The 27,627-nt window shown below is 37.4% G+C and overlaps 1 protein-coding gene across 8 annotated transcripts in view; it reads right to left on the reverse strand.

Moving 5' to 3' along the window:
- Positions 1 to 27,627, reverse strand: part of ZEB1 (zinc finger E-box binding homeobox 1) — a 207,899-nt gene that overhangs the window by 171,533 nt on the left and 8,739 nt on the right. Inside the window, exon 1 of one of the 8 annotated variants that reach the window (XM_042230614.2) lies at positions 27,081 to 27,404. The exons of 5 other annotated variants lie outside the window; for them this stretch is intronic. In XM_042230614.2, coding sequence (XP_042086548.1) covers positions 27,081 to 27,087 — 7 coding nt within the window. In that variant the 5' untranslated portion in view covers positions 27,088 to 27,404. Of the gene's footprint in view, positions 1 to 13,823; positions 27,405 to 27,627 lie in introns of those variants that run through there. 2 more of the 8 variants (XM_060397429.1, XM_060397428.1) reach the window with 2 other exon arrangements.

Below are 27,627 nucleotides of genomic sequence, written 5' to 3' on the forward strand. Positions count from 1 at the left end.
ATCCTGTTTTTCTTCTCCAGGTAAACACCTGAACAGTGACTCAGACGTCTTGTTCCTCTGGCCCCCTGCCCTCCCTCCGCCATCTGATTCTCCTACTTCTGCCTTCCTTCCAGACAAATCCCCTGGCAAAATGCCAGCACTCATCCTCCTTGCTCAAATCCACTTTTAAAAAGGATGCGAAGAGCTGGGAAAGTACTTAGAATTCATCTAAGGTTATGGTGAGGAAACCAAGGGCTACACAATTTATGTGATTAACCCGGATATCTACAATTAGTACATGGTATGGCGGAGACTAGAAACCATGTTTCCAGACACCATCTGGTGCTCTGTGTACTAACCTCCCAAGAGGATACAGGAATTCATGTTGGAGAATATAAACTGATAAGGGCTTTTGGAAAGAGCACCAGCAATATGTATTAGAAGGCTTAAATGGGTTTGCCCAATCATTCCACTTCTGGGACTCTATCCTAGGATAAACTGTCAGACAAACTTGATGTACGGCTATTCATGTTATAAAAAAATTTAATAACATATGTCCAATGATAAGAGGGGATAGCATATCCACTAAAAGAACTATAATGGAGTAATTTCAATTGTTTATGAAAGTTTTATAAATTTTATAAAAGGAATTTTCCTATTAAATAATGTTTTGTGTGTGGAGGGGACAAGTTAAAAGCCCACGAAGGTATGCAAAATGAATGTTTTCCATCAAATGAATCCTTAGCTTTTCATTGAGTGAGATTCTACTAAATTAAGACTGATAGAAATAAGAATCTTATTTTAGTAAGAGGAGATTACAGAAGAGTGATCTTAGCCTCTAAGAAATAAACACACTTTTTAAAAATCAGCATTTCACAATTCAGTTCCTTTCTCTAGCACTCTATAAGGACTAAAAATCTGCTCTCATAATCACTTTAGAGTAGAAATAAAATGAATTTCCTAAACCCCAAATAAAACCTCAATACCTTCCTTATCTAAAGCTCAACTGCATTTTACTTAAAACTGGAATACTGTTTTGATAATTTTTAAAGTCCTCTTTTAAACCATTAATATCACTTATCAAAGCTTCAAACAATCCTCAGTAGTTAGGGGCCTTTCAAAATTCACACTCTTTAAATTCTATAATTCTTGTCTAATCTTAACTCCAAGGAAAAGGGCTGAATGGGCAAGACTAGTGTTAGGGTAGAAAGATATTTTGTGCATTTATTAAATGAGGAATGCAGGAAAATGTGCAACGTACATTCATTATGTAAGATTCAAAGTTCTGATAACACATTTATTCTGTAACCTATCCTGAAAGAAGACCTGATAACTGACATCATTAAACATGCATGGTTATATTAATGCCTGAAAGACAGAAACAGACTTTGTGTAAGTTGACAAGATTTATTAAGTTCCTTTTTACACAATAAAGAATAGCCAGACAAAAAGATACTGAATTAAAAACAAAACAAAACAGGATTTGTCTATTTTAGTTACTATTTCATTCCTCTCCTCAACAAGTAGTCTGTTCTTGGCTAATCAAGACATAATAGATAGGAATATTAAAATGCTTTATCCACTCAAAAAGAGAAAAAAAATGGGATATTTAAAATTTGCATTTATATATTTATGTTTTTACCAAAACAAATACTATTAGTTCCAAATCCATCTAATTCAAGACAAACTGCTTAAGGGCAACTGTTAAAATATCTCAAAAAAGTTTCTATTTCATTCAAATTCTAAGTACTAAACTCATAACATTCTACCTTAATTTGGGGTCTAGGGCTTCCATACATCAACAACTCTTTTATACTCCTTTGTCTCCCTAAGTAGAACTCTGAAAAACCACCATAAAGCTTTAGAAATAACCCTATTGGAGTTGACATCTCAAGTGAGCCAGACATTTCCCATAGTTTGTGTTTGAACAAAGGTCAGTCTTACGTACAAGTCAATGAGTAGAGTTTTACTTCTGAAGTGTGTAAGGAACAGTGAACATTTTGTAAGGTAACTAATGGTCCTTCTGGCATATGGCCCCCCATATTCCTTACATTTTAACAATGACTTCATACTTTTAACCAACCAAAACCCAATAAGGAAATTGTAGTTTCTGCTTCAAATTATCTGTATGATCTATACACCAAATCATGTAGCTTTCTGAGATTCTCGGTTCCTATGTACAGATGACCTATTCAGTTGGATTTCTTCAAGGCCCTTTCCAATTTAAAAATCTAGTACTCATTTCTCTCAGTCTTTTTCAAGTCCTTTTCAAAACTGATAGTAAAAGAAAATATCCTCATCTCTCTCTGTTAGTCTGCACAGAAAAATTTTCTAGGTTCTCCCAGCATTTTCCAAACCCTTCTTATGATCTCAAGATGCTGACTTCCTCACAACATGATGATGCTTATAAGTGAATGGGCTTCTCTACTAACAGCCTCCTTTTTAATCTTCCTCCTTTTAGACTACTGGTCCCCTAGGCATTCCGCTTAGTCCAGAAGAGTCACATCCCTATCAGGGTTTCTCTCCCATAAAAGGTGGTAGGATTGTTGGTTTTTTGTTTTTTTTTTTTTGTCTTAACAGCTTTATGGGGAACATCAAGGCTTCTGGAAAGTGGTTCTGTGCAGCTGGACAACTTAACAGCATGTAGGGTCTGAATCTACCATCTTAGCTAAAGAATGGGATGAAGTTAGAAAGAATTGATTGGAGGTTACTAGTCTACCTTTCTGTCACTAAACAATTCTGAAAAGTGAAATTGAGATTTCTACTTTAAGCAGCTTTAATGGAATTTATTACACTTATATAATAAACTATTTACATTATGCATGTGTCCTAAATTGCTTCAGTGGTGTCTGACTCTTTGTGACCCCATGGACTGTAGCCCACCAGGCTCCTCTCTCTATGGGATTCTCAAGGCAAGTATACTGGAGTGGATTGCCATGCCCTCCTCCAGGGGATCGTCCCAACCTAGGGACTGAACCCATGTCTCTTTCATCTCCTGTACTGGCAAGTGAATTCTTTGCCACTATGCCATCTGGGAAGCTCATTTACATTGTATAACGCAAATCCCCCCAAATCTGTTTTCATCTATCAAAATGTATACAGTAATCTTTAGCTAAATAGAGTTGTGAATAAATGAACTGACTTCAGAGCCCTGTAAGTGAAAAGACTAGTCAACAAAAATGCTGAAAACAGAAATGGTTTAGTGAACTGCCTATAGATTTGGGTATTCAACATGTCAGTGGTCAATTTGGGTTTAGCCACCTCTTCAACTTCCTTCCCCCTCCTCCAGAATCTTAAAATCAAACAAGTTCTTCTGGTCAAATATTTCTTCTGGTCAAATCTTATTATCTGACAAATACTAAATATTCTGATTCTTCTATGTTCTCTCATATCAAAATTATTGGAGATCTCCTCCATGTTAATAGTTTTCATTACTTTAAGTTTCAAATTTATATATGAATTTGAATTAAAGAGCTTTAATCACTAAACTATTGATTCAGCAATAAGAAAAAAATGAATTAGTTAAGTTCTCAACCATTCCAAGAGTCCAGTTCAGTATGTTCGGAATAGTCCTGAACAAGTTGAAATATCCAAGTTAGCAAGAAATCTCCCACAAGTCTTGTTTAAAGGGAGGAAGAGTCCTTTCACCCAAGCTGTGAATAGAGCTTTTCTTTTGAAACAAAGTGTGTGAGATACAGTGAACAAACTGCAAAGGTAGCTAGTTCTTCTGCCATATGGCCTCCTACAACCTTCTTGTATTTTAACAGTTAGCAACAGTTCGTAGCTTCTAATCAACTACAGTCGGTAAGGATGTACCAGCTTCTGCTGTTCAAAGTCATGCGAGCCTAACTAAGCACCAGGCCTAATTCCCTAACAGGTTATCAGAGCCTAAATCAGAAAGTTTTAGAGATTCAAGAATTTCAACTTCATTACTGTAAAATTAAAATACTATTTACTTAACTCTTAAAGCATTTTATAATTAAGAGTTGACAAATTGGCATAAATACCAGATTTACAAAAATCTACACAGAAAAATACAAATATAATCATTTATTATATAATACACACATATAATACTTTTTTTCATTGAATACACGAAAAGCCTCTTACACTAGTAACTACTGTGAGGCAATCTAGTCTAGTTTACTGAGAAGGGGAAAGGGAGATACTCCCAAATACAGCGTTTCGATACAATTCATCAGTTCACACACTAATAATGAAATATAAGTGCCTGGGTCAAGTGGGAACCACAAACACCAGCCAGCACCCCAGTCTTCTTTCCCTGACTGCATGGAAAGTAGAGAGAAGAGTACAGCAAGCCCACCTACCCTTGACTCACAGCTTCTCCTCTGGAAGACTCATCCCCTCAGCCCCCAACAAACCTCCATAATAGAAAAAGATAAACGTGGGGATTATGCCAAACTGACCCCAAGGTTTGTTCTCCCACTCAAGACACATTCAGTAAAAAGGTCTAAACCCCATCTGATCTGACAAGCATTTCAGCTTACAAAGAAGGAGGTGAAAGTGAAATCATACTTGGAGCACTCATGGGTTCTGTGTCAAAGGTCACTTAGCAGCATTTCAGCTGCTGCTACTAAGAACCAATGTAGGCAGAGCACAGAGAACAAGATCATGGGAATCTGCTCTAAAAGGCACCTTTGCGAATCATCTCCTCCACCCTTTGCATTATATGAACATATTTTATAACAGATTTTATTAATTCTGAATTTCCTAAGAGCTGTTACTCAGAGTGATACTCACTTGTCAGAAGGACATACATACATACATAAAGGATAGGTGACATAACTATACAACCACAAAGTGAAAAAAAGTTATCAATCACTTTACAATATTGTACTGGTTTTGCCATACATCAACATGAATCCACCATGGGTATACACGTGTTCCCACCCCTCCCACCTCCCTTCCCCCAGTTAAAATAAATAAATTTAAATTAAAAAAAAACAACACAAAAAAGTTATCAATCAAAAGCTATACTTTAAATTATACAATAAATAATAAAAGTTTTAACACAATGCTATAAAAAATTACTGAATTTTTATATTTTTCTAAAGGGAAATATTCAAGACAGAAATAACAATGCTATCAGAATATATGAAAATAAATTAGAGCCTTCCAAAGCAAATGAAATATCAGATTGAACAATCTTTTTTAAAAATGAATCAGGACTGATGGCTTAGGTTATTGAAACATGCTGAAAATGTTCCACCAAAAACGTTAACTATAATGTAAGTGCTAAAATAAATTTTACTTTTTTCTGTGTCACCATGTAATGTAGAAAGAAAGCTCTCAAGAGCTTCTTGAAACAAAAGCATTGGAAAAGGGCCCTGGGGGAGGGGCAGGGTAAAGGGTCAGCAGGGAACTGGGAACAAATGGCCAGCCACTGGGATGAGGGCGGCCGAGGGCGAGAAAAGCAAGTGCGTTTTGTTCCTGCCGTTCTTGGGATGTGTCCTCAATGGCTACTAGACAAAAATCAGAGTTGCTACGAACACCAAGATTTTACTCTACTACTACAAAAACCCAGGGAAAGGTTTTTAGGGGTGTTTGTTTGTTTGTCTGTTTGTTTGCAGGGGAGAAATGCAACATTCAGAATTCACTTCTTAAATATTGCTGGAATATTAGGCAAAATTTACAACTTTTGTATTTTTACTCTGGGGACTTCCGTAGCTCTGCAGTAGGACTGTCCCCATCTGAAAAGGAGTGAAGCCAATCTATCCCTGTCTTCTCAGCAAATCAGCTCTCACCTCCATGTTCAAAAGCTGCGAGGGAACTGGAAAGAGAAAACGGCACTCATCACAGAAAGTGGGCTTCCTCGTGAACATGTCTCCACAGAGCAGCCCCTCACCTAGGAGGGCTGGGCCACCACCTTCCCCTCCATCCAAACGTCTACAGAGAACACTTTCCACTCCACTCCACTCCAGAGACCTGACCCTTTGTCACCACCCAGAACAACCCCCATCATTTACCTCCCTGACCATCCTCCTCTCTGCATCTGTCAGGACCTTGTCCCCACCATACCTCCTGGACAGTCCCAGGATGCCTTTGTTCTCCCAGCTCCACGTCTTGGCTCACTTCCATCTCTACCAGCTCTGTCACTAAGTAACATGAGTCACTGAACCTCTCCTTGCCCAGTTTCTACCTCCACAAAATGGAAATGATACTTTACATCCATGGCTTTTCCAACAGTCATGTATGGATTTAAGAGTTGAATCATGAAGAAGGCTGAGAGTTGAAGAATTAATGCTTCTGAACTGTGGTGCTGGAGAAGACTCTTTAGATAGAGTCCCTGGGACAGCAAGATCAAACTAGTCAATCCTAAAGGAAATCAACTCCGAATATCCACTGGAAGGACTGATACTGAAGCACCAATATTTTAGCCACCTGATGCTAAGAGCCAACTCACTGGAAAAAGACCCTGATGCTGGGAAAGACTGAGGGCAGGAGGAGAAAGGGGCGGAAGAGGACGAGATGGTCGGATGGCATCACTGACTCAATGAACATGAGTTTGAGCAAACACCAGGAGATAGTGAAAGACAGGAGAACCTGGCACGCTGCAGTCCATGGGGTTGTCAAGAACTGGACATGACTTCGCGACTGAAGAACAACAACAAGAAATCCACTCATTTATTCAACAACCATGTGGGCGCACTCTGCAGGTCAGGCACTGAGGACAGAAATCCCTGTCCTCATGGAACTGACACTTAGAATCTCCTGGAACAGAGAATCTCCTGGAACAGAGAAGGCTGTTGTGAGAATTCAATGAGTTGATACATATAAAGAATAATGCACAGTACATAATACGCAATACCTGCCACAGCCGATCACCTAAACTGCTCTGACTTCAACACATTAGCTGCACTAAGCTCCTAAGTTTGTACTGTGCCAGCCTGGTGAGACTCCAACCCTGGATTACTGCTGCATCTCGAATGCCATCACTTACTTGTTTAGGCTACAGAGGGCATCACAGCCATGTCAATTTGTTCTATTAAAAACATGGCTCTTATTTCCATAGTTGGAGCCTTAGCTGGAGCCTCAGATGGGCTCACTGATTATTTCATTTGTTCTTGGTTGATTCCTTCTCTCCTTTGTGGGGCTTCTCTTTCTCCACCTGACTCTGAAACTCCCCAACAGCCTATCTATCTTCTGTCCTCTTCCATGTTCTTAGCCCATAGATGCTGCCTGAAAGGTCTCATGACGTCAATCACCAGATCACAGCATCAGATTCAAAAAGTCAACTGCCTTTCTAAACCTCAAACTCAAAATATCCCAATCTGACTTGCTTAGCTTCTAGACTGGTCCTTACTCATCATGTATTCGCTCTGCTTGGTGTCATCACCATCCATGCAAGCAATAGGCTAGAAACTCTGGAGTTAATCTTGTCTACTCCTGCCCCCCAGCTATTTCCAAGCATCAAGTAGTACTGAAGTTACTATCAACCAATATCAAGTGTAAAGAGTCTGAAATCTGTTCCTGCTTCTCCATTTTTATTAATACAGTACTATTTAAGTCCTTGTCAGCTCTGATTAAGCCAACTACTTGGCCTTCCCACCTCCAATCTTCTTCACTTCAAATTTACCATCCATAACAGCTACCAGAGTAACCCATTCAACTTGGCAACAATCATACAGCCCCTGCTTAACACTCATTGATGGCTTCCCAAAGCAAAAAAATGAGAGAGGAACTTCAGTCTTCTAACAACGGCATAAAAAAGCTTCCCGTGTTCTGGTACTGCAGCTCTCCACCCTGTTGGTCCCTTAGTTATTCTCCTACCAACACATACCTGCATGTACTTCCAGACCACAACTGTTGCCTTTCATCAACGTGTCTTCACCTCTCTTCTCCCCCAGGTTTGCCCTTGGTTCCTATTCCCCACCACTCCCCAACACAGACACACGCACAAATGCTCTCTCTCCGATTCTTTAAATACTCAGTTCAGACATTATTGCTTCCACTATTGCTTTCTTTGGCCATTCTTTCCATTTTTCTATATTACACTAACTGTACTGTACTACAAACACCTGTATTGTGACTCTATCCATCATCCAACTATGAATTCTCTTAGTGCAGGACCACAGCTTTATCCATCACTGGATCCCTAGCAATTAGCACAGTGCCTATGACACAGGTGACAAGCATTAAATGTTGGTTATATTATACCATCTAATCTCATACCAAGAACAGCAAGTAAGTTCATCAAGTACCAGATTGTAAAACTGTATAAAACAGAAAATGAAAAGTTAGCTGATTTATTTTTTCCTTTCTGAATGTTAAGTGCTATTTCTAAAATGTTATGAATGGGATTTAAAGATTAGCTGAAGTTCCATTCAACAAAAATCAAGACTTTTTCTATAGTTTATCCTCCAAATGGTTTCAAGTTTATACCGAAAGAGTAAGTTAACAATTTCTAAAATGTATCCCTGACTGTTTTGACATCTGAAAGAAAAATATCTTGTGCCAAAAGCCGGATGTGCTTGGTAGGGGAAAAAGAGTAAGAACACAGAGTTATAAAACCCTTGAATTTACATGGAAATTTCTATCAGCTAACATCAGATTCTCAAAAGGATGTGGCCCTCAGTGGGTAAAGAACTGTCACTCTAAAGGATCTGAGTCTTTTCTCTCTACCTCTGGTGCCTAATTTTCAAATGTTACTACTAGTTTCTTCACAAATCACTTACAATTGCCTACTTTTTTTCTATTCATAGTCTATCTTATTATAGGAATTTCCCAAAAGTATCACATCAGCATCCCTGAATCAAATATTGCTTTCCAAAATTCATACATGCTACCATTAAACTTTCCTATTTAAAGTATGACTTCATCAACTACCTTCAGAAGAAGAAAGAAAGGTCATTATCACCATCTGTGCATGGGTTAGACCTGCAATTAGACGAACAGGTACTCTGACCTCTGACCTTTCTCATCTCATGAATATATCGACACAGGTTAATTTGAGTCCATTTAAGCATTGTCTAGAAATACATCATTTATTCAGATCATTTTTTACATCAGATAAAAGGGAATTATATAATCATTTGATCATAGTCTAACAATAAGCTGTCAATTTTCCAAAATAGTACCCTCTTTATTAAATAATACTGAAAATGATGTTTCCCTTAGAGACCTACTTCATAAGGTCTTTTGTAGCTCAGTGGTCTGGAGCCAGGCTGCTGGGTTTACAGGCTCTACTTACTAGTGGTGCCACCTTAGGCAACAGCCTCTCTGTCTCTATGTCCATGGCTATAAAACAAGATAACAATATCCATCTCACAGGATTTTAATGCAGATTAAGTGAGTTAATATTTTTAAAGTGCTTAGAATAGTGCCTGACACATAAAACTACTATTTTATAAACAATAACAACAACAAAAAAAGTGGTAATAACCTGAAAGAAAGTCAGTCAGTCTGTCCGACTCTTTGCAACCCCATGGACTATACAGTCCATGGACTTCTCCAGGCCAGAATACTGGAATGGGTAGCCTTCCCCTTCTCCAGGGGATCTTACTAACCCAGGGATTGAATCCATGTCTTCCGCATTGCAGGTGGATTCTTTACCAGCTGAGCCACAAGGGAAGCCCAAGAATGCTGGAGTGGGTAGCCTATCCCTTCTCCAGAAGATCTTCCCAACCCTGGAATCAAAATGGGGTCTCCTGCATTGCAGGTGGATTCTTTACCCGCTGAGCTACCAGGGAAGCCCAATATCCCGAAATAAAACATTATATCCACAAATTGTGAGAATAAAATACATAACATACGTTTTAAGTTAAAAAAAAAAACATAAGGCAGGGCAAGGCTGTTCTCAAACTTCTTAAAATGCAATCAATAAGTAGAATATATTTGAAAGTAGAAAACTGTAAATTCAGTATTCAGAAAAATGTTAAAGAATTAAAGCTGTCTGTGCCTCATGGGGCTTCCCAGGTGGCGCTAGCAGTAAAGAACCTGCCTGCCAAGCAGGAGTCCTAAGAGCCCCAGGCTTGATCCCTGGGCTGGGAGACCCCCTAGAGGGAGGCACGCGGAGCCACTCCAGCATCGCCTAGAAAATCTCATGGACAGTGGAGCCTGATGGGCTACAGCCCATGGGGTTGCAAACAATTGGACATGACTGAGAGACTAACACACTCCCTCAAAAAAGACACAAATGTCATATTAAAAACTCGAGATATTCAAAATAACTTTTCCCGGTTACTATTTTCAGTTAAATACTGATTATCAGCAGCTGATTAATTTTATAAGTAATTGTTAATATTAAATACTAAAAATAATTCTATAAATAAGTTTAAGGTATAAATAAAAATAAATATTTCAGTATTCACCATACAGGTTTGTTGTTTTGTTTTTTCTTTTAAGAAAAAAACATTACCCTTACCTCTTGCATTTACTATGTCCCTCCCCAAAGCAATGTTATTCACTCATCTCCAATTTTATGTTTATCATTCCCTTTAGAGTTGTACTGTAATTGTATCCTTGAACAGCATATTACTTCACATATTCTTGACTTTTATATAAACGGAACCATGCTATATCTTCTATGATTTGTTTTGTACCAACAGTACATTCTTCAGATGATCTGAACTATTGAGCACAGCTATAACTCACTCATTTTTAGCATTCCATTGTCTGAATATATCACTATGCATCCTACTGTGAATTTAAGGGTTTTGTTGTTATTGTTATCAACAGCGCTGTATGGACAATTATACACGTCACCTAACATGTCAAGTGGAGAGGTTTCCCAAGGACACACTCAGGAATGGAGACACTGCCTCATAGCGTATGTGCATCTTCGTTTAATAACACCAGTTTTTTCCTAGTGGCTGTACCAATTAACATTACCACCATTACTTTCTAAGTGTTCCAGCTGCTCCATACTTACATGAACAGAAGTACCATTTGCCTTTTAATTTTTGAGAATCTAGGAGGAATTAAATGCCTTCTTGTGGTTTTAACATGTGATTCCTTAATTACTCAGGGGCTTCTCTGGTAGCTCAGAGGGAAAAGTGTTTGCTTGCAATGTGTGAGACCTGGGTTCAATCCCTGGGTTGAAAAGATCCCCTGGAGAAGGAAATGGCAACCCACTCCAGCATTCTTGCCTGGAGAATCCCATGGATGGAGGAGCCTGGTAGGCTACAGTCCACAGGGTCGCAAAGAGTCACACACATCTGAGTGACTTCACTTTCTTTCCCTGATTACTCATGAAGTTGAATATCTTATAATATGCTTATTGGTCAAATGACTTTATTCTTTTATGAATGAAATGACATTTAAGTCCTCTGCCCAGTTTTCTATTGAGCTCTTTATTTCGCTGTGTGGCAGACTTTTTATGTGCTGAGAACTAATCCCTAGGCTCTTTACATATCTATGTAGTGAAAAAATTATTAATTTTGATGTAGTCATGCTTGCCCATCTTTTGCTCTATTTATGCATTTTTACCTTATTTATTCAGTCCTTAAAATATCCTACTCTATTACCTTTGGAAAGTGGTATGGTTTTACCTTAAGTATGCCTTTATCTTACCTACAGGTTTAGATCTACAATCAAGTCTAACTGATTTCTTTAACTATTACGAGGTGATGCTCCAACTTAACTTTTCTCCACTTAATTAACCAACCACCCCAAATACCGGGTCATCCAACAATACCAGTGCTGTTACTGATCAGGCTTCCTTTATGAATATCTTACTATTATTCCTTGAATAGTTTGTATCAATAGAATTTGCTAGTAACCTGTGTGTAGCTGGTATTTTTGTGAGCATATTTTTCCTTTATGTTTTAAGACCATTCAATCTTTTATGCCTTCTTGAGCTAATCAATACAAGCTATATTTTTCTAGGAATGTGTCCACTGATGTAACTTCCATCTACAGGAGCATAAAGATGGCCATTCCTGAAACACCACTGGAACACTCTTCTTCACTCCAGAACCATACTATCTTGTGACTTCTCTTTCCTTTAGCCCTGCCAGTAGTTTTCAATCTTGTTAGAAATAACAGGTTCTTAGTTGCATTGTTTCCTCTAATTTACTTTTGGTTTCAATTTAATTAACTTATATTTCCTTTTTACACTACTTGAAGGAGCATTCTTTTATTCTTCTAATTCTTAACAATTCAGTTATTTTTTTCAGCATATAGTCCTGTAACATAAACATTAAAGTCTACAAATTTCCATAAACTATCACTTTAGCTATATCACATAAGCCCCGATATACAGTATTTTATTACTGTTAAATTATAAATATTTTATAACATTCTTTATGAGTTTTTCTTTGGCCCAAGAGTTATTTGCAAATAATATACCTGAATTCCCACCTTTGGAAGGAATGATGCTAAAGCTGAAGCTCCAGTACTTTGGCCACCTCATGCGAAGAGTTGACTCATTGGAAAAGACCCTAATGCTGGGAGGGATTGGGGGCAGGAGGAGAAGGGGACGACGGAGGATGGGATGGCTGGATGGCATCAGTGACTCGATGGACCCAAGTCTGAGTGAACTCAGGGAGTTGGTGATGGACAGAGAAGCCTGGCGTGCTGCGATTCATGGGGTCGCAAAGAGTCGGACATGACTGAGCGACTGAACTGAACTGAACTGACAGGGAAATTATGTTATCATTATTGTTATATAAATTATGTGTTTGTAGTTAATGGCATTGTAAACAGAGACTGCAGTATGATGTCAATATACAGGAATTTGTTAAAAACCGGCTGTATTTGACCAGAGTACTGTCAGTTTTATTATATGTTCCCCATGCGCTTTAAAAGAATTTTTTAAAGCTATCTGACAGGCAATGTTCTATAAATGGCCATGACAGCAAGTTTGTAAATGCTGTTATTAAAATCTTCTACATTTTTGTTGATTTTCTCTGCTTATTTCAACATTTATAAGCAGATAAATTATTATAAGCTTATTAAAAATTAATACTAAGCTCTAGTAAGGGAAACCTTTAAATAACTCACAATGCTGATGGATTTTTTCCTGTGGTCCTATTTTTTGCTTAATATATTTAGAAAGCATATTATCAGGTGCATGGCAGTTTTAAATTACCATTCCTTTTATCATTTTTTTATCATTATTTGGTGACCCTCACTCTCTAGGATAGTTTTTCCCCCCAAAGTAAACTTTACACAATATTCATATGGCAACATAACATAGCTTTTCTTTAGTAACTATTGTCAGGCATATCTTATTTTTATCCTTTTTAAATTTTTTATAACTTTTTAAAAGGCATGTTTCTTTGAAAGAGCACATAAGTAGATTTTCCTATTTTATCCAATCTGACAATGAGTTTCTGTTAACAAGAGCATTTTTCCAATTTACATGCATTTCATTTCTAATATATTTACATTTATATTACTACTACCTTATTTGTGCTTTCTACTTTATTCCCATTTCTTGTCTTTTTTTAAAAAATTGAGTATATTTTCTAATTCTATTTCCCTATTCTACTAGTTTGGAAGAAATACATACTACTTCCAGATTTTTATTCCTTATCTCAGAAGTTTTAACATGAGTACACAACTTACCAAAGTCTACAGCTTATCAATAATATTACCCTCCTGCCAAGTTTACAGTGTTGCTCTGTCTTCCTTATTGACCATTTCGTCTCCTGGGCTCTCTCGCCTTACATCTCAGACTTTCCATCTGCGGCCGCCTTCCTTACCCTTGGTGATCAGAAACTCAAGAGAACATGATGGTGGCAGTATGACCGTGACTTGTTAACTGACTGCTGACTCAACCCAGTGCACCAAGGACAGACGGCAACCTGGGCTCTGCATGACTCAGGTGACCAAGAACAAGTGGGGTGAGTGTGGTCACGAAATCTGCCAACAGCTAGTACCTTGCTTCCTTCCCCCGATGCGTCACTGTCCAAGAACAGACTGTCCAAGTCCGCCTTCCTGCCTTGAACTGTTTTTGTAGCACAGTAAAACTCCATACTCATCTACTGTGGAAAAAAGAGGAGGATGAGCCTTGTCCAGAAAAGCAACTTCACATGGTAAAGCCACGATTACAGAGCATTTTACAACAGTTAAGTTTACTACTGTCACACACAGTAAGGTAAACATATACAAAAGGTACAAATGAGTATCATGAAGATGAACTTAGTTAAGCTTTAAAAGTTTCTACTACAAATACAGTTTATAGCATATGGAGCACAAAAGCCCCTTAATTAACACAAAATTAGGTCCAATGTGATATATTTAGAAAACATATACAGATAAGAGGAGAAGGGAATGGCTACCCACTCCAGCACTCTTGCCTGGAGAATCCCATGGACAGAGGAGCCTGGCAGGCTACAGTCCATGGGGTTGCAAGAGTCAGACATGACTTAGCAATTAAACCACCACCACCATACAGATAAGACAATATTTTTTACATAAGAATTACTTAGTGATTGAAACACGATGAAGTGTGCTTTCTCAGCACCTGGTCTAAATACAAGCACTAATCTATCCTTTAACATGCAGTGTGATTTCCCAAAAGAGCTTGAATTTTTTTTTCTGTTTGTTTATTAAGAGAAACACACACCAATCCTACAGCTATTATGAACCAGAAACATTCCCTTAAACAAACTTTTATTTTATTTGGAATCTGTAAGTTTCATACATGCCTAGTTATTTTAATGTAGACAGTAAGAGTCAGCTCATTTATCAGCCTTCTTTAATATTAACAAGCAGGTAGTGGATCCTGCCAGCCCAAAGAATGGCAAGCACCATTACCTTATTTTATTAATTATCTACAGTAGAGAACTGATCACAAAGTACATATAACAGATTCACAAGATGGAGTTCTACACAGAACCATTAATAAGTGCCAGAAATAATCTAGAAAACTGCCCAGTAATAATAAATGCAGAGGATTTTACATCTTCAGAGAATCATAATTAACAGCAGCAAAACCATCTTATTCCTTAAGACTGTAAGTCCACAACACATTTGCATGGGTTGTGATTTACTGATTTGAAAAAGGAAAAAATATATATATATATATAAAAATATATATATATAAAATTCCTCACAATAGTGCAGAGCTCAGAAACAACCAACTTCTTACAGATTTGAGCAATCTACTCCAACCAAGGCCACTTCTGCTTCCAGTGAAGTAAGTCTTTTATTCAGAGATGAGGAAGTGGCAGTGGCGACCGTCACAACGGCAGCCGCACAATCAGAGCAGTTACTGTGTGACTGTTAGCAATGCAGCGCCCAAGCAAAAACTCGGGAAAACAGGGAAAATATGCTTTCACTTTTATAGCTTTTCCCACTTTTAATAAAGCAGCATATATGTTCTTCAGTGTTTAATCATTTAACATCTAATACATAAAGAAAACTGGATGATAGATTACATAATCACCTCACCCTCTTCCTTAAGACCTTTGGCAATTCCTCATCATCATTGCATCCAAGATAAAATCCAATCACAGTAAAACACAGCTTTATTTTTTTCATTTGCTTCCAATCTAATTCTCCAGCCTCATCTTTAGCCATTCCTCCACTTGCCCTACAGAGTTCAACCAAACGTGACTTGTAAGCCCCTAACCCTAACCCTAACCCTGGGTATGTGTGTGTGTGATGTACTTGCATACAATTCCCTGTTTGGAATATTGCTCTCTACATCTTTACTAAGATAACCCAGACACATCCTGTAAGACACAGCCATCCCCTCTGTGCATGTGGGTCAGAGTATCACATCAGTTATACATCAAACTATATTCTAAAGGCTGGTTTTCCTATATTTCTTCCATAGTACACTGTAAGCTCTTCAGGGCTACATACTGTATCCTTCATCCTCAGGGTTTCACTGCCTTTCACACAGAGATCCATCATGCTCATTCTACAGATGAACAAACTTGACCCAAATAAATTATTTTCCCAATTTCATAGGCTGAGTAGCAGTAGATTTAATATTAGCATCTAAGACTTCTATCTTTCAGTTCAAAGCTCTTTCTATACATGCACCTAAGGATACCAGAACAGAAGGAATTATGCATTAGTATCTATAAAGTTCAAGCCAGATACAAAGCTAAGTGGACTATAAAAAAGTGAGAGCTTTACAAACAAAAAATAAGATAAAAGTTAGTTACAATGGATTTTCAAGAAATAGGAACAGGTGATAAAAATAGAAAAATTAGTTAGAAAAATACTATCTTAAAAATAAGAACCACATAGGAGTTAATCCAGTGACATATAGGCTTTTTAGGACATGAAAAAGATAAATAATAAACAAACATTATCTTAATCAACTTCAATGAGGGATAAAGTATGTAGCAAAAAAAAACAAGATCAAGCATCTTTGCCAAAGTAATGGGTATAATGGGGCTTCTCAGGTGGCTCAGTGGTAAAGAAGCCACCTGCAATGCAGGAGACAAAAGTATAATGTCTGGGTCAGGAAGATCCCCTGGAGGAGGAAATGACAACCCACTCCAGTATTCTTACCTGGAGAATCCCAAGGACAGAGGAGCCTGGTGGGCTTCAGTGCATAAGGTTGTAAAGAGCTGGACACAATTTGGGGATCAAACAACAACAACAAAGGGTATAATGATCATTTATGTTAAGAGGAAAGCAGCTTTATTTGGTATATGTTACCTTTTATGGGAAAAACGTTTTAGGAAGCAAGATTTTAACTTAAATAAAAAACCACCAGTCTCAAGAGAAATGACCTTAAAAAAGCTCACATTGAGAAGTAAACATAATATTAACCAACTCAGATCTATATGCTTTAAAATATTTAAATATTACAAAACACAGAAAATTTGAAAATAGTCTTTGAAGTTACCCTAGGGGCAGAGGGGAGCAGGGCAAGACAACTTCTCCAAGGGTTAGCCTTGACTCCACAAGCACTGATTGCCTACCATAGGCAGGTTCACTGAGAGGCACGAAAGGGCAGGGTCCAGGAAGACGGAATCTAACTGGAGTCAAACCCCAGTTCTACTGTTTATTAGCCCTACAAAAAGGGTCTGACCTTAACAGGATCACTGAGAATCAAATGAGCTCTTAATAGTAAATGTGACACCCTCAGAATAGCACCTGCCCTGTGGAGAACAGTGTAAACACCGCAGGTGCTGAACCTGGCCAGTCACCACCACCTTGAGACCACCCCTGGCATACCAGGGCAGGGAAGAAAAGGAAACCAGCACAACAATGTACAGCAATTTTCCTCCAATTAAAAAAAAATGAAGAAAGATCAAGAAAACCAGGGTCAGGTAGGGAGGATGACACAGAAACTCCGTGACACAGCAGAACAAGCACAATAATACAAGCATAAACCTGGCCCACAACTGTAACAGAAGAGAAGACAGCCACCTTCCTCTGACAAACGGGAAGGGGACCAGTGAAAGCATTTTAGTGGGAGAAACATCTGAGATGCACTCCTGTCATTTCACAATGTAACAAAACCCAGGGGATCATGGGGGGAAAAGTGTATACCAGGTAGAGGGAACAAAAGGACCTCGGAAGGCACGGAGCAAAAGCCAGGAGTCTGGAGGCGGGAGGGGCCGCCAGAAAGAGGGAGAAATAGCAGGCAGGACCATAAACCAGGGCCTGGGATGCCTCTGGAAGGACCTTGGTTTTGCCCAGTAAGTTAGTAAAGATCCCAGGAAGGGGTTTAACTAGGGTAATGATTGAATGAGACTTCTTTTCTCACAGATAGTTTCGGCAGCAACCTGCGTGGCAGACCAGAGGAAGGAGCAACAACCAGCTAGTTTAAGACTGGAAGTGATAAACTCACCACCACCACGCAGGAATGCAAGAGTGCACAGAGAACACTCACAGGCAGCTCAAGTCTGGTTACCCTCTTTCAGGATCTTTCTAGAAAACGTTAGCCTTGAGTATCTCTGTGAAATGAAAATGTGTCAAGGACAGAAAAAAATTGAAAACTGACTGGACACAATGAAATGGCTCTCTGTTTAAAAAAAAATGTATAAAACCAGGAAAGCAGGATTTGTGTTTCTCTACAATCAAGAAAGAACTTCAGTTCTTTAGTTAGGTTCTGAAAAACATTCTTAAAAATCTCAAGTAGAAATTCTTATGCTGAAATTTTGATGAGTAAGATCTAGTTTTTGTCTCCTGCAAACTACTCAAGGCTATCTACATTTGCAGATGAAAATCAAAACAAGATTCAGACAAAAGTTAACCCGAAATGGACCATAGACACAAATGTTAAAGCTATAAACTTAAAAAATAAGGAGAAAATTTTCCTCAACTGGGCAAAGATTTCCTAGAATACAAAAAGCACAAAGCCTAAAAGAATAAAATTATAAACTGTACTTCATCAAATGTGGGATAAGCCACAGAAAGGGAGAAAATATTTCACATATCTAAATCCAACAAAGATCTTGGATCCAGAATATACAGAGAACTCTTATAACTCAATAATAAAAAGGCAAGCAACCCAATTAAAAGTAGATAAATGGTTAGAAGACATATTTCAGAAAACAAAATATCAAAATGGCCAATAAGTACATCAGAAAATACTTAAACGTCATTAGTTTTCAGTTAAATCCAAATTAAAACCAAAGTACACCTCTACATACCTACTGGAATAGCCTAATCTAAAACATGGACAAACGTCTGCAAGGATTGGAACAACCAGAACTATTATTCTTTGCAAAAGATGAAACGGTACAAGCACACGAGAAACTAGTTTGGCAGTTTCTTGCCAAGTTAAACATGCACTTACTACATGAGCCAGCAATTCTACCCAAAAGAAATATAAGCATATAACATAAAAACTGGATGTGAATGCTCATAGCTGCTTTGTTCTACAGCAAAGAACCAGAAAACAACCCAAATGCAGGCATAACTCGTTCTACTGTTTGACTTTACAGTACTTCAAAGTCACTGCACTAAAAAAAAAAAAAAAAAACTGAAGGTTTGAGGCAACCGTGTGTTATCAAATGATGGCTAGCATGCTTCAGCACTTATTTTAATGTAGGTGTGTGTAGCTTTTTAAGACATAATGCTGCCTACTGAACACTTAGAGCACAGGACAGTGAGGCCTGCATGTGACACTTCAAGGCGACACTCATTTTACTGTGGTGATCTGGAACAAAACCTGCAGGATCTTCAAGGCCTGCCTGTGGTAAGCCCATTGCAAATGAACAGAAAATCAATTCTACCACACAAGGGAAGACTGCTCAGCAAGACAAAAGGGATGGACTACTGATACATGCTATAACACAATGAAAAGCTGTGCTGAGCGAAAGCAGGCAGACAGCACACACTGTATGATTCTGCTCATATAAAACTCTAGGATGGTCAATCTCATCTCTAATGATCAAAACCGGATTGCCAGTGGCTTGGGCCAGAGGCAGCGATGACTGACAGAGACGAGGTACAAGGGAACTTTTGGAGATGCCGGAAACATTCCGTATCTTGATTCTGTTGTTGGTTACACAGGTAACCACAGGTATGTTGAAACTCATCAGAATGTACATGCATACTCCTGTACCTAAGTTAAACCTCAATAAAACTTCATAACATGCACAAAAATCAGAGTCACATTTTAACTTTTATCTTAGGATTGCCTTGATCTATAACCACAAGGACACACTATGTTTTAGGAAGACATACAACTGTCTTCTTCCGTATTATTTTCAAACTAAATGAATGAAACCATGAAAAGTTGTGGATGCCACATTCCTTATGCTATTCAATTATGGCATATGAAGCTTAGCTTCCTTGGGATTAGGCTGTTTTAGGCAGCAGAATAACAAGTTCAGGTCAATACTATATATGAGGTAATATGGTGAGGTGTCTTGCAATAAAATGTCCTTTAAAAAGAGTCCAAGGCAGCCTTTCTAAAGCTAAATGACATACCCAGATACCCGTAAGATGAAGCTTCAGGTTATGTTGCTGTTCTACTGACTTAACAGTCAGCCATGTTGTTAAGACCAAAACAATTAAGCAATGCTTAAGGTTAAAGCTATAGAAACAAAAAACAAATTTTATAAATAAATAAAAATAAATATAAATAAAACAATATCCTTTTAGATGGCACTTATTACTGTATTAGTTAAAGTTAATTATGGACAAGAGAATAAGAAATTGTCAGTTGAGTCAAGATGCATTTAAAGCAAATAATCTTAATAATATAAATAAAAATTTAAACAAAATTTATTGAATGCTTAAAACATGTATCAAGCTCAGGGCTTCATACATCTTATTCAACCTAAGGTAAACTCTAAGGTTACCATCCCCATTTTACATATGGGGGAATTTAAGCACATGGAGACTAAGAAACTTAATTTTCTTAGTCAAGGCAACTCAGGTAATATATTATAGGATCAACCCAAATCCTTAACTACTGTTTGCTCCCCTTCAGAAAGAAACACCATATTCAAAAAGTGAACTACAGGCTTACCAAAGACCTAAATATGAAAGGTAAAACTACAAAACTATCAGAAGAAAATCTAAGAAAATATCTTTGTAACTTATGGATTAGAAAGGACATCGTATGACCCACAAAGTAAAAAAACCTGATGGATTTAAGTATATTACAATTTGGGATCCCCATACCATAGTCAACATCAACAGGTGACTGGGATTACTATCTCAAACACACAAGGAATTTCAGGAAATCAACAAGTGGAAACTCAACCAAGAAGAAGGCAAAGAGCATGAATAAGTCAGACCTGGAAAGGGAAACTTAGATGGCCACCAAGGACGCGAAGAAACAATCAACCTGCCTATGAAACAGAGAAATGTGTTTTATACTTTATACAAAGCAATTACAATAATCTACTTAACAACTGTTAAATTAACCAAATGTAGATGCTGTACAATACCAAAAGCTGACAAAAATGCAAGAAAATGGGAATTATCTAACACTGGTGAAGGGAAAAAACTGGTGTAGCCACTTCAGAAATAATCTGGCAGAACTTGGTGATATTTAATACGTGACTAACTTATAACTCAGCAATACGATGCCTGGATATATGTTCGCGGGCGATGCCTGGATATATGTTCCCAGAGAAACTCTTTCACAGCCATTAGCAACAGATAGAAAGATGCTTTTTACAGAATTATTTGTACCCAAGAGTTGGAGTCAATATGGGTCACCATTATTAGGGGAACTGATTAAGTAATCGTTAAGTGCTGAAGCAAACCATGAAATACCACACAGCTACAAGCAATGAAAGACATGTACTTACAATAACATGAACAGATCTCAAACAACACTAAGTGAAGGAAACATACAGCAAAATATCAGTTATACGGATACAAAACAAAGAACTAGATAATTTTACAAGGAAACAGCCAAGAACATACATAAAACACATTAGATTGAGTACAAGCGAGAGTTGGGAAGGAGAGAGTGAATGGAAGCTGAGGCAGGGAATGAAGAGGGACAATGACAATCCAAGTAATAGGAATATGCCTCTAAGCAACACGATACCAACTCTGCACCTGCAATGTTTTAGATGAAGTCAGCACACCAACTGTCAAATTTGATGGATTTATGGGAAGAGATTAGAAATCCATTTTTATGAGACAACTGAGTATTCCACAAGATACCTTTGGTTTTTCCTATGATAAATCTGAGAATTCAAGACTTCTACTTCTTCCTTGTTATCTTCATAGGTGAAATGGTCCAATTAAGGCATATCAAGCTACTCGCCTGAGAAACTGGAACCAAGTCCAAGCAAACTAGTAACAGAATTTTGCAAAGTTCTTTTTCCTCTTTGAATCTGTTTACTTATCTGAAAAAAAATAGATTTGGATAATTCTCCCAAATCCCTCCAGCTCCAAGATTTCATTTAATTACTATCTGTTCACATTAAATTATTTTCTCTCTGCTCCAACAATTTCCTCCCCCAATTAAAAAAAAAAAGAGTATCAAGAGAGATTTAGAAAAAGATGTAGCAATAGGAGTGAACAGCAACTTAGTTTTTTAGGATAGAAACTAGAAAACATTAGAGATACCGTGATGTTCAAAGAGCCTTTTCCCATATCTAAGGTAGAGTAAGGTTAACTGGAACCCAGGCTCAGACATTTTATTTCATGAAGGATTTTAGGTATTCCACCCATTACCACTGCCCCTTCTTAAAACATATGTTAAAGTCTCTCATGGAGTTTCTACTTGAAGGTTCTAAATTTCAGCTTTACTGTATCAGTTTTCAGATAAAAACTGATGATTCCCTAAAGGTCCGTTCCATATTAAACATGTTAAGATTCCAAAAGAATGATGAATTTTTAAAATCAACAAACTGGTCACATTCTGGGCACTTAACAACAACAACAAATAAAACAAGCGTTCAATTAGATCTGTGGATTGAATGGATAGAAGGCCTTAAAAATAAGAGAAATTAGACTATACTGTAGCTTAGTAACCACGAATAGTAACTGAGGTATCTGAAGAATAGTGATGTCACATTTTACAAAAAGAAAATTAAAATCAATATTTTAAATATTTTAAAAGCTGAAATTAGAATATACCTAAAATTCTGAAACTGGAACATATTAAAAGAGAAAAGGGATGTCTTGCAATATTTTTAGAATAAATATGAGAAACTGACATCACTCCCATATTTATCTTCATCCACACTGAAGTTTAAATATGGATGGGGAAGGGGCGGGGGAAGGGGAGTGGGAATTAAGAGGTCACGAAACATCTGTTCCTAATAATTCCAGCACAGATACAGTTGTTCCTGCAGGTCCCCCAGGCCGCCACACTACGAGGTCTTCCACCAACAGCTAAAGTGTAGACTCCAAAGCCTGCACATCAAGTCTCAGATATCCACAGAGTTGACCACAGGACAAACATGTACGTGGACAATTAACTGCATTCTCTGTGTCTACAGGGGACCTCTAGTAAATACCAAGAAAATGTTTGAAGAAATAAACGAGAGGAAAATAACTTCTTAGAGAAGGAATAAAGAATCTAATAACGTTTCATAGCTGTTAACACAAGCATGGACTTGAATACTTTTTTTAGCTGATACTTTTGGAACCTTTCAATTTATCTACACCCCAATGATATTCTCCAAAGTATGTTTTAACAAAATCAATGAAGTGGGTTGTAAACATTAATTTTTTTCTCTGAACACAATCTACTAGAGGGTCTCTTACTGCCATACTTTCAAGACACCCAGTTTCAGATTAACCAGCAGCATAAACCACCCTCATCATGCACACAACAGACTTAAAAACTTTATTTGGTAAAACCAATGCCCCAAGAATGCTTCCTTTACAGCTATCATTCTTCAAGCACTGTTCCACAGGGATGTTTGTCAAAGGGACAAACTTCCAATTATAACACGAAGAAATTCGGGGAACTGATGGCTGGTTAACAGTACTGTACACTGTACTTGAAAGTTGCTTTGAGAGTAGAGGTTGAATGTTCTCATCATGACAACAACAAACTGGTAATTATGTGAGGTGAAGGATGTGTTAACTAACCTTACTGTGGTAAACACGCTGCAATACATATGTGTATCAAATTATCACATTGTACACCTTAAACTTGCACAGTGTTATGCGTCTATTATATCTCAGTAAAGCTGGAAAAAATAAGAAAAAAGCCACTGTCTCATCCAAAGGAAAGATGATTTCCTATAGCAAAGCTTGTACAGTAGGTCACATTTCATTTTAACCAAGGTTGCTGCAAAACTTTTCCTACTCTGTGTATATCCATTTATTTTCCACTTTTAATACACCTATTTTAGCTATTATTTAGCTAGCTATATGCACAACATAGTCTTTCAAAAAGTATTTTCATTTTATATATTCATTTTTAATATATTGCATTTTATTTCTTAACTAAGGCACTTTAATTTTAAAAATTTACATTTTATGTCAATAATGAACTTTAATTTTATTTAGCTTATAGGTCTGTTGGAAATGAAGAGACATTTCTCCCCATAAATTATCGATCATACTGCAAGGATTGTGGTGGTAGTGATGGTTTAGTCACTAAGTCAGGTCCCACTCTTGCGGCCCCATGGACCACAGCCCACCAGGCTCCCCTATCCATGGAATTTCCAAGGTAGGAACACTGGAGTGAGTTGCTATTTCCTTCCCCTTTTTCACGCCTGAATACTACTATCATTTCATCAAGTCCTCTAACCTCTCACTGCACTTTTGCACATTAACGCATATCTTCTTCCAAAATCTGTGTGATTTTTCTTTACCTCTTCTGTAATTCATGACAAGTAGTCAAGTGTAGCTAGTAATACAATTCCACATGATACTGCATCTGTGTTTACATCTGGCTCTAATCACATGCTTAGAAGTGATTTATACAAGGGAAAGCAAAAAAAGAGAAGAAAATAACACAACCAGGAGCAATAATTATGCTGTTATTTTAAATGTATCATTTCCAATTTGATAGAACTTTCTTACCATATGCTTCAAAGCTATCCAAATTGCAAACACAGGGTATGGCATTTTAAAAAATACTGTCTATAAGAAAGAAAAGTACAAACCAAATATTCCATATGTTTTTATATCAGAGTCATCTTAACAAGTGCTTGATGCTTCCAATTTATAAGATATTTTAAGTTTTATTCCACGCTATAACTGTACATGTCATGGCTTAGTGGTGAAATTCCTTAGTTCATTAAAAAAAATAATAATAAGTAAACCAACACTATTCACTATTGAGCTCTAGGAATTGGTAGAACACCAATCTCAAGAACTATATCAGAAAATGTGAAACTATACACACAAAAACACACTCTTGAAGAACTATGACACCCTAAAGTGAGAAATTCACACAAGTTTTCCTGATAATTCAGGTAATTCCTACCTGAATTCCTACAATTCAAGATAAAGAGTATTACAATTGCATTATGGTAATGGTGTTGGTGCATTAATGGAGAAACCATTAAAAACAATTAAGGAAATAAATATTCATGACATTTGACCTAAGTAGGAATTCCAAAAGTTTACAGTTACATTAACATAATTATACAGACACAGGCCAAAAAGATATAAATACACTGAATCTTGTGCAATATAAGTTATATCAATTTACATTTATTGAAAAGAATTCTTTGAATACAAGCATACTAATTAATAAGCTGCAGAGATTTTTAAATGCATTTAAAACTTCAAAACAAATGTACACTCCTTAATTTTCAGCTGATCAATTTAAAATTTATATACTACCTGATTCTGAATCTTAACTAGAAGGGGCGGGAAAGACAAAATCTAAAAATCACTAACATCTGAGTAACCGCTGTTTAATACCTTCTTCAGAAGTTGTCTGCCAACCCATGCATAGTTTAAGTCTACATAAATTATGAAAAAATAATTACACAGTATCACCAATTTCAAATTTTCTTACTATATCCAACCATTTACATGTTAACGTCTAAAAGTATATATTCCCAGAGATCTTACTATGAATGAAAAAGGGAGTTAAAAAAATAGTAATTATATAAAATAAATATGGACAAATCATTACATATTCTTCTCCAAACCTACCAACATAAAACTTTCTTTAAAGAAGCAGTAATACAACTGGTCTAAAGCAAGACTAAATTGATAGCAACCTCAATTTCAAGATTCAAAAAGATCAAATTTATAAAACTATCCAAGCTAAAACAATCCTACTTCTTTCCAGTCCTGGCAGCCTAGAAAATGCTATGCCTAATTTACCTAGGGCTAGTTTTAAATAACAGTTAAGACCCAGAATTACATTGAAGGTCCCTATCAAAGCAGAGGTCCCAAATCAACAGGAGATAAGACAGGTTTATGGTAATACTAAAGCAATAATCATTTTTGTTAGCATCCTCTACTGGTGGTTTCCAAAGACAGCAAGCAGAAATGCAAATGACAGAAGATATGTACCTGCTAGTCCATCCAGGGTGAATTAATCAGTGTGTAGTCATTAGTGACTAGAGTAGGTTTCTCAAGGAAAAAAAAAAAAAAAAGTAACCACAAAGAGGAGAAGTGGAAAATGAGAAGACAGATTTTGAAAATACAGCAAACAAAGCATTACATTATAAATGGTAAAAAAAAAAAAAATTTAAGCCATTCTAATGCCACTCCTTTAGAGACGACTAACATCATTACCATAAAGTTACTACATAAGGTTGATGCTTTCTCAAACCTTGCTCAACTGGTTTACCCCTGTCAAATCACATTACTTGATACTCCCATTAGTATCCTACTCTGCAGATATATTCCAGAGAAGAAATTAAAATATTTTACTGGAGGCTGAGGAGAAAATCTGCATGCCTTATTTCAAAATGAACAAAAAATTATTTACATATAAATTACAGCATAAAGTACCTCCATGACTATCTCCCACTGTATACATCACATCATTTATTCCTTCATTAAAAAGATTTAAGAGTTAACATTTTTTCCAAGCGATTCTCTCCAGTAACAACTGCAACTTACATATGATTGCGTTGCTAAGAAATCCTAACCAGCACCTATCCTGAGGTTTCACAACACAATGGCGTGTAACTTCATTTTTAATTTGCAAATCAGGAGGCTTAATCAAATAGCGTGGCTGTAATAATCAGCAATGGATGAAATGAATCTGAGAACAAAAAGAAATACAAGGACGGAGCCAAAAGTGATGAAAATGGAAGATACCTGTAGTAGCACACTGCTATCTGAAACACCTTTTGTTTTCTGAGAGTAATCCTCACTGCAGACAAGACGTTTTGTGCTAAACATCCCCAAATCTGTTTTTCTAATATTAAACACAAAGGAAAAACACTGACAGCAGGCACGGTAAATAAATCCCTCCCTTGAGAATGAAAGCAGCAGACAGGAGCGGGCTGACATACATGCAGGAGGAAAACTAAACCCCATCTTTTTTCTACCTGCACAAGTTGCCATTTGCTGCAGCGATCCAACAGCTCTCTTTCCTGTTGATTTCAAGTACCTTTCAGGATCGCTTTTTCCCCTTAAGTCATCTGTTGATATGCCTGATGGGTGTAATAGTCACATCCCAGGATCTTTAGAAGAAAAATCCATCCTTTCCTGCTCAGGTAAACATGTTTACAGCAGCTGCACAGACGCTGGGTGGTTCAGACTCACATGTCACACACATGTCGTCAGCAACAAGAAAAGCCCCTTTCTCTGGCGATGAACATTTTAAATAAGGTAAAACGCGAACAGCCCTTTCCAGACCAACTTACCTTTCATAAAGCCACATCAGCAACAGCAGCAACAGCTCAATATAGCACACACACTGTTTGACGCTAAAACAGGAAATTAAAATTGCAATAGCCTGTGCTCCGCTCCTGGCCGTAACAAGTCATCTCTCCACAACGAGGACGCCAAATATTAGTTATCGATCATCACTTATCAGACGTCTTTAAAATGCAAATGTGTATTTGGATAACTAAGACCGTTCACGAAAGCGGCGGTTTCAATGTCGGCTAGAATAAATTAAAATTACGTTTACATCTTGAAACCGCCTAAAAACCTCCGTATCTGCTTCTAGACAGGAAATCCCACACAAAATCTAAAATTGCCAGGAAAGGTTACAAAACCTCGCGTTTCGCATCCCGCAGGGGAGGGAGAAAGGGAGCCCGGGCCTGGGGGTGGGGCGAGCGCCGGAGAGTTTTGACTTAAACCCGTATTTCCTCATTTTCTGGAGGATACGGAGATCCCGTTCCAGGCGCATTTATTTCCCTACTCTCAGAAACTCGTTTTAAAAATAACGCAGGAACCCATACGAGC

Source organism: Ovis aries, chromosome 13, assembly GCF_016772045.2.
Source record: "Ovis aries strain OAR_USU_Benz2616 breed Rambouillet chromosome 13, ARS-UI_Ramb_v3.0, whole genome shotgun sequence".
Taxonomy (NCBI): domain Eukaryota; kingdom Metazoa; phylum Chordata; class Mammalia; order Artiodactyla; family Bovidae; genus Ovis; species Ovis aries.